This window comes from Cherax quadricarinatus, chromosome 31 (genome assembly GCF_038502225.1).
Source record: "Cherax quadricarinatus isolate ZL_2023a chromosome 31, ASM3850222v1, whole genome shotgun sequence".
NCBI lineage: Eukaryota > Metazoa > Arthropoda > Malacostraca > Decapoda > Parastacidae > Cherax > Cherax quadricarinatus.
The window spans coordinates 17,985,124-17,997,090 of record NC_091322.1 but is presented as its reverse complement, the minus strand read 5'-3'; the positions used below and the strand labels follow the sequence as shown (position 1 = coordinate 17,997,090).

Sequence of the window (11,967 nt, the reverse complement as noted above, 5' to 3'; positions counted from 1 at the left end):
AAGTTCATGACTAGATGAAGAGGCAGTAAACACAAGCCTTCATATTACCCTTGAGTTGGTGGAAGACGGAGTGAGAGGTGACACGCTTGGCGTCCCCAACGACAAGATACAGAGAAGAAACATGATACCTGTATGTATACTTTGGTAAGTGTTTAAAAACCTTGATGAAGACTAGCTGGCCTTCAGAGGGACGTGGAGAGTGAGGTATGCACAGGCATTTAGCCTGGAGAAAGAGAGATAGGAAGAGAGATTTACAGATATTAAACCCGCAGGGCTGCCACAATGTTCCTACGTGTGGCGATCACTAACTAGGGCAGTAGAAACAGTCAATTTGCGGCTCACGCGAGGATGTTCCATTCCATTGCCTCGCCAGATGTCGCCCTGGCGACGGACTAGTTCACCAGTCTACAAACCACTGGAGTATCGTTTAGAAAATATATATATTAAGATAGCATCTTTGGTTTTAAGAAGTTTGGCAAACATTGCAAAAAAAAAAAAAAAACTTTGAAAAACATTGTATATAAAAGTTCTGGTGAGCTTGGAGTATGTCAGGTTAATAGTGTCAACACAAGAACTTCAGTAATGACAGCTGACACACACACAGGTTCTTAATGTAAACAGTCTGACGCTTCACAAACACAGCCTGACACTACGTGCTTCACACACTTCATTTGTCCTTTTTCTTTCTATATGTACCATGATACTGAAGTGTTCTTTGGCATAATATTAGAACCACTGAGAATAATACAAGTGACACATTCTTGCCCACTAGAATCACTGAGAGTACCACCAGTGATAAGTGTTGACCACTAGAGCAACTGAGAGTACCACCAGTGATATGTGTTGACACAGTGGACACTGTCTTGACCACTAGAGCCACTGAAACTACCACCAGTGGACACACAATCTTGACCACTAGAACCACTGAAACTACCACCAGTGGACACACAATCTTGACCACTAGAACCACTGAAACTACCACCAGTGGACACACAATCTTGATCACTAGAACCACTGAGGTTACCACCAGTGGACATAGTCTTGAGACCACTAATGAAGCTTAATAAAAGGTTCTCTTTTAAGGTTATTCTTAATGGGTTCTACAGTAAGTGAGCGGCCAGGTAAGGATGACCGCCCTAGGTCCTGTCAGCAGGATATTCTCCCTGATATACCCATTCGATTAAGTCTTTCGGGTTCCGAGGTGGAGTGAGTGCGGTGGAGGGAGAGTGTTTGCTGCAAGCCCTTGAGTATGTCAGGGAAGACTGGTCGCTGGGCCGCCTCCGAGTCCCAGCACTCACCGATCAGCGTCTGTGTATTTGAGAAACAAAGACATTCTTAAGACGTGATGCCTAGTCAAAACAATATCTAGTCAAACTTGAGACCTAGTCAGACTTGATTCCTAGTGAAAGTTGGCACCTAGTAAAACTTGAGCCCTAGTGAAAGTTGACAACTAGTCAAACTTGATGCCTAGTCAAACTTGGCATGTACAAATTATTAGATATTATGGTACAGATACTTAAATCTCTCAAATAAATTCACTTACCCAGGAACATAGTTCTCGACTCTTCTACATTCCAGTCATTGTATTGTACCTCGTAATTTTTTTAAAGCTACGCTATATAAGTTTTTTCAGTAACTTCCTTCAAGAGATAATGTTTGTGTGTATATATATATATATATATATATATATATATATATATATATATATATATATATATATATATATATATATATATATATATATATATATATATTAAGGTAGTAGGTTGGTAGACAGCAACCACCCAGGGAAGTACTACCGTCCTGCCAGATGACTGTGAAACAGAAACCTGTAACTGTTTTGCATGATGGTAGGATTGCTGGTTTCTTTTTCTGTCTCATAAACACGCTAGATAACAGGGATATCTTGCTACTCCTACTTACACTTTGGTCACACTTCACAGACACGCACATGCATATATATATACATACTTCTAGGTTTTTCTCCTTTTTCTAAATAGCTCTTGTTCTTCTTTATTTCTTCTATTGTCCATGGGGAAGTGGAAAAGAATCTTTCCTCCGTAAGCCATGCGTGTAGTATGAGGCGACTAAAATGCCGGGAGCAATGGGCTAGTAACCCCTTCTCCTGTAGACATTTACTAAAAAAGAGAAGAAGAAAAACTTTATGATGGTGAAAGTTTTTCTTTTTCGGGCCACCCTGCCTTGGTGGGAATCGGCCAGTGTGATAATAAAATAATATATATATATATATATATATATATATATATATATATATATATATATATATATATATATATATATATATATATATGTATAAACACTGATCTCTGGCTGAAGGAGACTCGAACCTACTAACCTTAGGACAAGGTACGCAGTGCTTTACCAATCTACCCACACTGGACCAATACCTTGGCGTGTAGCATGCGCTACACGTTTGATCCAAGGCAGCCAGCTTTCGGGGAGAAGGCTTACAGCTTTTCATCTCATCCCCTGCATGCATCAGCCTTACTAGAGATTTGAACAATGCAAGGAATTCGCGAGAGCAGGGGAAATATATGTATATATATGTATATATACATATATGTACGTATATATATGTATATATATATATATATATATATCTATATATATATATATATATATATATATATATATATATATATATATATATATATATATATCACACTGGCCGATTCCCACCAAGGCAGGGTGGCCCGAAAAAGAAAAACTTTCACCATCAATAACTCCATCACTGTCTTGCCAGAAGGGTGCTTTACACTACAGTTTTTAAACTGCAACATTAACACCCCTCCTTCAGAGTGCAGGCACTGTACTTCCCATCTCCAGGACTCAAGTCCGGCCTGCCGGTTTCCCTGAACCCCTTCATAAATGTTACTTTGCTCACACTCCAACAGCACGTCAAGTATTAAAAATTATTTGTCTCCATTCACTCGTATCAAACACGCTCACGCATGCCGCTGGAAGTCCAAGCTCCTCGCACACAAAACCTCCTTTACCCCTCCCTCCAACCTTTCCTAGGTTGACTCCTACCCCCTCTTCCTTCCACTACAGACTGATACACTCTTGAAGTCATTCTGTTTCGCTCCATTCTCTCTACATGTCCGAACCACCTCAACAACCCTTCCTCAGCCCTCTGGACAACAGTTTTGGCAATCCCGAACCTCCTCCTAACTTCCAAACTACGAATTCTCTGCATTATATTCACACCACAAATTGCCCTCAGACATGATATCTCCACTGCCTCCAGCCTTCTCCTCGCTGCAACATTCATCACCCATGCTTCACACCCATATAAGATCGTTGGTAAAACTATACTCTCATACATTCCCCTGTTTGCCTCCAAGGACAGTTCTTTGTCTCCACAGACTCCTAAGTGCACCGCTCACCCTTTTCCCCTCATCAATTATATGATTCACCTCATCTTTCATAGACCCATCCGCTGACACGTCCACTCCCAAATATCTGAATACATTCACCTCCTCCATACTCTCTCCCTCCAATCTGATATCCAATCTTTCATCACCTAATCTTTTTGTTATCCTCATAACCTTACTCTTTCCTGTATTCACTTTTAATTTTCTTCTTTTACATACCCTACCAAATTCATCCACCAACCTCTGCAACTTCTCTTCAGAATCTCCCAAGAGCACAGTGTCATCAGCAAAGAGCAACTGTGACAACTCCCACTTTATGTGTGATTCTTTATCTTTTAACTCCACGCCTCTTGCCAAGACCCTCGCATTTACTTTTCTTACAACCCCATCTATAAATATATTAAACAACCACGGTGACATCACGCATTCTTGTCTAAGGCCTACTCTTACTGGGAAATAATCTCCCTCTTTCCTACATACTCTAACTTGAGCCTCACTATCCTCGTAAAAACTCTTCACTGCTTTCAGTAACCTACCTCCTATACCATACCCCTGCAACATCTGCCACATTGCCCCCCTATCCACCCTGTCATACGCCTTTTCCAAATCCATAAATGCCACAAAAACCTCTTTAGCCTTATCTAAATACTGTTAACTTATATGTTTCACTGTAAACACCTGGTCCACACACCCCCTACCTTTCCTAAAGCCTCCTTGTTCATCTGCTATCCTATTCTCAGTCTTACTTTTAATTCTTTCAATAATAACTCTACCATACACTTTACCAGGTATACTCAACAGACTTATCCCCCTATAATTTTTGCACTCTCTTTTGTCCCCTTTGCTTTTATATAAAGGTACTATGCATGCTCTCTGCCAATCCCTGGGTACCTTACCCTCTTCCATACATTTATTAAATAATAGCACCAACCACTCCAAAACTATATCCCCACCTGCTTTTAACATTTCTATCTTTATCCCATCAATCCCAGCTGCCTTACCCCCTTTCATTTTACCTACTGCCTCACGAACTTCCCTCACACTCACAACTGGCTCTTCCTCACTCCTACAAGATGTTATTCCTCCTTGCCCCATACATGAAATCACAGCTTCCCTATCTTCATCAACATTTAACAATTCCTCAAAATATTCCCTCCATCTTCCCAATACCTCTAACTCTCCATTTAATAACCCTCCCCTCCAATTTTTAACTGACAAATCCATTTGTTCTCTAGGCTTCCTTAACTTGTTAATCTCACTCCAAAACTTTTTCTTATTTTCAACAAAACTTGTTGATAACATCTCACCCACTCTCTCATTTGCTCTCTTTTTACATTGCTTCACTACTCTCTTAACCTCTCTTTATCTCCAAATACTCTTCCCTCCTTGCATCACTTCTACTTTGTAAAATCTTCTCATATGCTAACCTTTTCTCCCTTACTACTCTCTTTACATCATCTTTCCACAAATTGCTCCTCTTCCCTCCCGCACCCACTTTCCTGTAACCACAAACTTCTGCTGAACACTCTAACACTACATTTTTAAACCTACCCCATACCTCTTCGACCCCATTGCCTATGCTCTCATTTCCCATCTATCCTCCAATAGCTGTTTATATCTTACCCTAACTGCCTCCTCTTTTAGTTTATAAACCTTCACCTCTCTCTTCTCTGATGTTTCTATTCACCTTGTATCCCATCTACCTTTTACTCTCACTGTAGCTACAACTAAAAAGTGATCTGATACATCTGTGGCCTCTCTATAAACATGTACATCCTGAAGTCTACTCAACAGTCTTTTATCTACCAATACATAATCCAACAAACTACTGTCATTTCGCCCTACATCATATCTTGTATACTTATTTATCTTCTTTTTCTTAAAATATGTATTACCTATAACTAAACCCCTTTCTATACGAAGTTCATTCAAAGGGCTCCCATTATCATTTACACCTGGCACCACAAACTTACCTACCACACCCTCTCTAAAAGTTTCTCCTACTTTAGCATTCAGGTTCCCTACCACAATTACTCTCTCACTTGGTTCAAAGGTTCCTATACATTCACTTAACATCTCCCAAAATCTCTCTCTCTCCTCTACATTCCTCTCTTCTCCAGGTGTATACATGCTTATTATGACCCACTTTTCGCATCCAACCTTTACTTTAATCCATATAATCCTTGAATTTACACATTCATATTCTCTTTTCTCCTTCCATAACTGACCCTTCAACATTATTGCTACCCCTTCCTTAGCTCTAACTCTCTCAGATACTCTAGATTTAATCCCATTTATTTCCCCCCACCGAAACTTCCCTACCTCCTTCAGCTTTGTTTCGCTTAGGGCCAGGACATCCAACTTCTTTTCATTCATAACATCAGCAATCATCTGTTTCTTGTCATCCGCACTACATCCACGCACATTCAAGCATCCCAGTTTTATTAAGTTTTTCTTTTTCTCTTTTTTAGTAAATGTCTACAGGAGAAGGGGTTACTAGCCCATTGCTCCCGGCATTTTAGTCGCCTCATACGACACGCATGGCTTACGGAGGAAAGATTCTTTTCCACTTCCCCATGGACAATAGAAGAAATAAAGAAGAACAAGAGCTATTTAGAAAAAGGAGAAAAACCTAGATGTATGTATATATATATATATATATATATATATATACATATATATATATATATATATATATATATATATATATATATATATATATACATATATATATATATATATATATATATATATATATATATATATATATATATATATATATATATATACATACATATATATACATATATATATATATACATACATATATATACATATATATATATATATATATATATATATATATATATATATATATATATACATACATATATATACATATATATATATACATACATATATATATATATATATATATACATATATATATATATATATATATATATATATATATATATATATATATATATATATATATATATATATATATATATATATATATATATGTATATATATATATATATATATATATATATATATATAGATATATATATATATTGTATCTGTGTACAGTAGTATTTATATAATATTAAATCGGCACATTAAAACGCTTGGGAACTCTCTAGCGAGATACATTCAAGACTTGCCTTCAGATTCTGTGTACACTGGAGGTCTCCCGTGGGTGGCTGTCTTCGTCTGCCCACCTGCAGGATGACAGCGTGTGGGTGCTGCATGGTGAAGGGGGGGGCCTCGGCGAACAGCTCATAAAGGAGAGTGCCGTACATGTACACGTCTGACTGCTGGGTGGGCGATGCCTTGACCGTCACGTGTGGAGGTACCACCTCAAGGGTCCGCATCATCTGCAAACACAAACTATCTCAGTGATCGTTTGGGTTGGGTTGCTATACCGTGGGTAGAACAATTATAAAAAAAGTCTACCAGTACCGTGTCTGGAACAAAGTACAACAAACTCATAAAAACCGTGGCTGGAACAATTTTCATGACAAACAAACCAATACCGTGTCTGCAACAATTCACAACAACCCACAAACACCGTGTCTGGAACAGTTCACACCAAATCCACCAATATCCTATCTGCAACAATTCATAGCATTCACCAATACCGTATCTAGAACAATTCATAACAAACCCATCAATTAGAAACGGATATTGGCTAATGTTTTTCCTCGCTCTGAATCTTTATCTTGATGTAACACCTTTCACGAGGCTGTAAATACTCGTTGACTCTCTCGGTAATTAACAGCAAACCAGAAAAGAGCCAAAGCAGACACACTCGTGGAAAGTCAGACCGCGCAGGCCGTTCACTACAAGGAGTGCTGGAGGCTCGGTCCCCCGCTCGTTAGTCGCCTCTCCGGTCTCTGACCAGTTCAGGCGAGCGTGAGGAATGATTTTCAACAAGGTTCCACAGCATTTTCTAGAGCTCGATCAGTAAGTTCATTGTTAGACGTCGTGGCACGGGCTCCAGGATGTTACTGGCTCGTGCAAGATGTCAGCGCAGTATTATTTGTTACTGAAGTGTTAGGGAATTCAGGTATCTTCCACTGTGGTTTAACTACCATTCTAGTGGCAGTATCCATCACAGAAGCAGCTACCACTGAAGTACTCATCACTGAAATATCTACGACTGAAGTACCTACTGCCATGTTAAGCTACCTACCACTGAGGTACCTACTGCCATGATTAGCTACTCACCACTGAGGTACCTACTGTCATGTTAAGCTACCCACCACTGAGGTACGTACTGCCATGTTAAGCTACCTCCCACTGAAATGCCTTCACTGACATCCATCAAACAAATGCATAACTGGTGCGGGATAGAAGTGACAACTTCAGTCAGACAGGCAGTGTAGACAAGCCATCATACCTGTTTCGAAAACTGCCCTTGAAAGAGAGAGAGAGAGAGAGAGAGGGAGGGGAGGGGAAAGCCAAGCAGAAACTTCACAGGAGACATTGGGTTCTAACCTCCGGAGGAAGATAGCTCAGTAGACCCTGAGCTAGACAGCCTGTGTGCTCTCCTGCAGGTCCAGACTCTGCCATGCTGTGGTCCAAGAGACTTAGCTTGATCTTAGCCTCCAGGAACACGTTGCGGGAGTTGAGGCGGCCGTGGATGATCCCCCGAGAGTGCAGGTACGACATCGCTTGCGCCACCTGTTGGTTAAAATATAATGAAGGCAGAATTAGCGCCTAGGGGCCTAGTGTCCTAGATTTTTTTTAATGTATCACTGCGCTCGCATGTTACTGTCCGCAGGATGGATACGGAACGCACAATAAACTAGACACCACCGTCCATAGCCTGTCTATGGGTACACAGTAAACTAGCTACTTGCATCCATAGGATAGATAAAGGGTGCACAATAACCTATCCACTTCGGCAATAAAGTGTAAGTTTAAATCTAATAGTATACAGAATCCACTCGCTCGAAAAAAAAGGACTTTTTTGGGTTATCTTAAGTATTTTACACATGTCACTATGTATGATAATTGTACCTATGTGTACCTGTGCCTAAACAAACTTACTGTCAATACCAAATTCCTTCTCTTATTTTATCTCTCTATTAAATGTCGGTGGTCTAAAATATCAGTGCATATATATTTTAACGCAGCAGCCGCATCCCACCTAAGCAGGGCTGCCCAAAAAGAAAAAAGAAAATTTATAAAGCATTTGAAGTAATGCTTTATAAGCATTACTTCAGGGCTTTGCAAAGGTTATTATTACTCTCAACCTGAAAGGAAAGGCTTTGGGAAAAGTTTTAAAATGGATAGGGAACTAGGGGTCATTAGTTCATTCAGTGATGTAGGTAATAAAGAGTTCAATTGACTCCCGTGCACTCCTGCCGTGCTCTCTTACTCGGTATTTTGTGAAGCAATGGGAGTAGTGGAGACTCGGTCCTCTGGTCATTAATTATAGCTACTCAGGATGTGAGTATCACTCCTCATACTGCATTATGTTCATACCATACTATGTTCGTACCGTACTATGTTCATACCATAAGACCCCAACACCACAGCCGGCTCCATACACTCACATCTCCCTTCTCGGAGCTCACAGGTTTGAACCTAAAGCGTTGCTAAAAATGTTTTCCTCCCCAAAGTAAAAATCTTCCACACAAGCCTTCAGTAACACAAATATATTTAAATAGGCTTTTAAGTACACTCCACGTCTGTTAAATAGTGCTTAATATTGAATTACATAAATAAAATTCCCCTACGACCCTGCAGATGGAAGACAACGTCTCAACAGAACGTCCTCACATGCTGGTGGCCGTGAGTAAGGCGGATGGGTCCAGTTATCAACCTACAGAGAATCCTCTCAATGACGGTTCTTGTGGAAAGATTAGATATATATGAAGCAGTAAACCTAGTTGCGTTATTCAGTGCAAGGAATAATGGAGGCTTGGAGGCTGGGTCCTCCCGTTTTAAGAAATCCGGCAGATTAGGGTACCCAGGTCGTACAACTTAGTCACATAAGTTTGGGTAAATCTCACCTGGCGAGCAATGTTGACCCGGGATGGGTATGGTATGGATCCCCTGGAGGTGGTGTGTTGGTGCAGGGACATGCCTCGCCGCACGCCCGTCACGATGGCCAGGTTGGGCGGCAACATGCACGCGCCCATGAACAAGACAATGTTCTCGTGACGGATCATCGACAGACTGGACACCAGCTCCCAGAACCGGCGCTCCGTGGTGGCGTCGGAGCCATCAAACGTATGTATCATGACGTCTCCGTGCCAACGACCCCTGTGCGAAATATGGGTAAGTCATGAGTTAGTCATGGGTATGACATCGGCAAATTAGCCAGTGTTGTAATATACAAGCGTGTACTCGTAACCAACCCATAAATTGGAAATGGGGAAACTGTACGTTTCGTTAGACCCAGAAATAGTTTTGAATCACTCAGAACTTGGCAATGGGCAAAGATGACTGAAATGTCCTCCAGTTTTCTTTATTTCAGATTTGTGGATTAGTTGTGAAGTGTTCCAGCTATGGTATTGTGACACTTATTGTTCAGGACATATCTGTTTGACTCTGAGGTGAGTAAATAAACGTAGGTGTACAGTCCTAGGAGAGTGTCATAATGCATACCTGTATGCAAGACAAGCCACACGGGGCATGAAAATCCTCAGTTCAAGATTTTTTATACTGTTCTGAGCGTCATCAGGAGCTATGCAATGTTGCAAGAGCAGCAACAGGTAAATTTATGGAAAGTTTTCTCATAGGAAAAGTAGAGTGTTGATACTGGCCAGAGTCAACACTCTACATTTCCTCTGAGAAAACTTCCCCTCAGTCTACCTGTTGTTGGTCTTACAACATTGCATAGCTCCTGATGAAACACGGAGACGTGTGAAAGATCTTGAACTTAAGATTTCCATCCTCCCGTGTGGCTTGTCTTGCATTGTTATGATCACCTCTCTGCGATTGTACTAAACATACCTGTATATGTTGGTGGTGGAGCCGCGCCGAAGAACATGGCCGAACCTCAGTTGGTCCCAAGAGATGGCCCACTCAGCAAGAGGGTCGTGTGTGGTGGCTGTCTGAGTCGTGGACCCACCGGAGTCACGTCTCTCTTCAGGCACTAGAGGTGGGACTCGAACTTCCACAGGCTCCTCCTCCTCGAATCCACTCTCCTCCCCCGTGCTCTCTTCTCGGCTCGAAGATCCCGGTCGGGACATTCTTCGGGCGCTCGTCACCAGCGGAGTGTTCGGCCGACCGCTGCAGTTCGGTTCTTGAGGCGTGGTTAGTGTCTGTGGCGGCGCTGGAGGGAATCCTTCATCCTGACTGATGGTTTTCCCTCTTGACAGTCGTCTTCGTCGCTCCGCGGCTTGAACCGAGAACCGGCCATCGAGGGTACGTCTAAGATGGTCTGCTGGGAGCGACATGCGAGGTCTGGTAGAGGGCGCACGCTGGGGAGAGAGTTCTAGAGAGCGCCGCATAAACCCGGGTGGGTTGACGAGGCGGTGGTGAGCAGTAGGGGTGTGCTGTGCGGATATATTAGGAGAGGAATACCCGCTCTCCTGCTGCGCCAACAACGTCCTGCCCTCCTCCCAGGACCCGCCTCGTGCAGCGCGACGCAACATGTCGGCGAATCTTTTCCGGGCCGTTTTGGTGTCGTGGGGAGGCGCTTCCGGCCGCAGGCCATAGTGCACCTTGGCATGGTGCTCAGCAGACCTAGGGGTGCGGCCTGGCCGCCGCTTGCGACCCAGCCACTGCACCAGACGCAGGTAGAAGCGCTGGTAGGTCCTGAGGGCCGCAGTGCGCTCATCTCCTGAGCCCAGCAGTTCGGCCACGCTAGGATCCAGCTCTTCGTCAAGTCCACCCACCTCCCTGATCTCCGTGGCGCCAAGGGGTTTGAGCGGCAGTCCCATGAGACCTGAGAGGGTGAGTCCTGGGTGGGTAGGCGGCACCTGGAGAGTGGTGGGTGGCGAGGAGAGGTGGGCCGGGGCCTCGCTGTCAGCTGAGGCCACGGGGTGGGCGGGGGTGGGCGCTGTTGTGAGGGGGGAGGGAGGGGGGCTGCATGACCCCACGCTGCCGTTGTCCTGGTCTCGTGGACACCTGTGCAACATCAGAATTAATTAACACCTGAATCAACACACTCACGCTAAACTTATCACCAGAAACACAACCTCCAGGTAACTCAATACGTCTACCTGACCTGGAACACAACAACCAGGTAACTTACTATGTCTACCTGACCTGAAACACAACTCCCAGGTAACTCACTACGTCTACCTGACTTAAAACACAACCCCCATGTAATTTACAATGTCTACCTGACCTGAAACACAACCCCCAGGTAACTTACTATGTCTACCTGACCTGAAACACAACCCCAGGTAACTTACTATGTCTACCTGACCTGAAATACAACCCCAAGGTAAATTACTATATCTACCTGACCTGAAACACAACCCCCAGGAAACTTAGGACTAAGAAAAAAAACAATGACTTGAAGGGATAGCCTCAAAACCTTACTGATATCTCATCTGCTGAAAAGGACCCCAACAGAGTGATCAGTTAAACTAAAAGGAAAAAA

General features: G+C 42.6%; 1 protein-coding gene across 1 annotated transcript; it reads right to left on the bottom strand.

Moving 5' to 3' along the window:
* Window positions 1-608: 608 nt before the first annotated feature.
* On the bottom strand, window positions 609-11,611 carry LOC128699094 (kinase suppressor of Ras 1-like). Its single transcript, XM_070090413.1, has 5 exons — window positions 10,368-11,611; window positions 9,422-9,674; window positions 7,899-8,084; window positions 6,563-6,775; window positions 609-1,308 (listed from the first exon to the last, which is right to left on the bottom strand). The coding sequence occupies exons 1-5, from the start codon at window positions 11,495-11,497 to the stop codon at window positions 1,147-1,149; spliced, it is 1,944 nt and encodes a 647-aa protein (XP_069946514.1). The 5' UTR covers window positions 11,498-11,611; the 3' UTR covers window positions 609-1,146.
* Window positions 11,612-11,967: the final 356 nt, after the last annotated feature.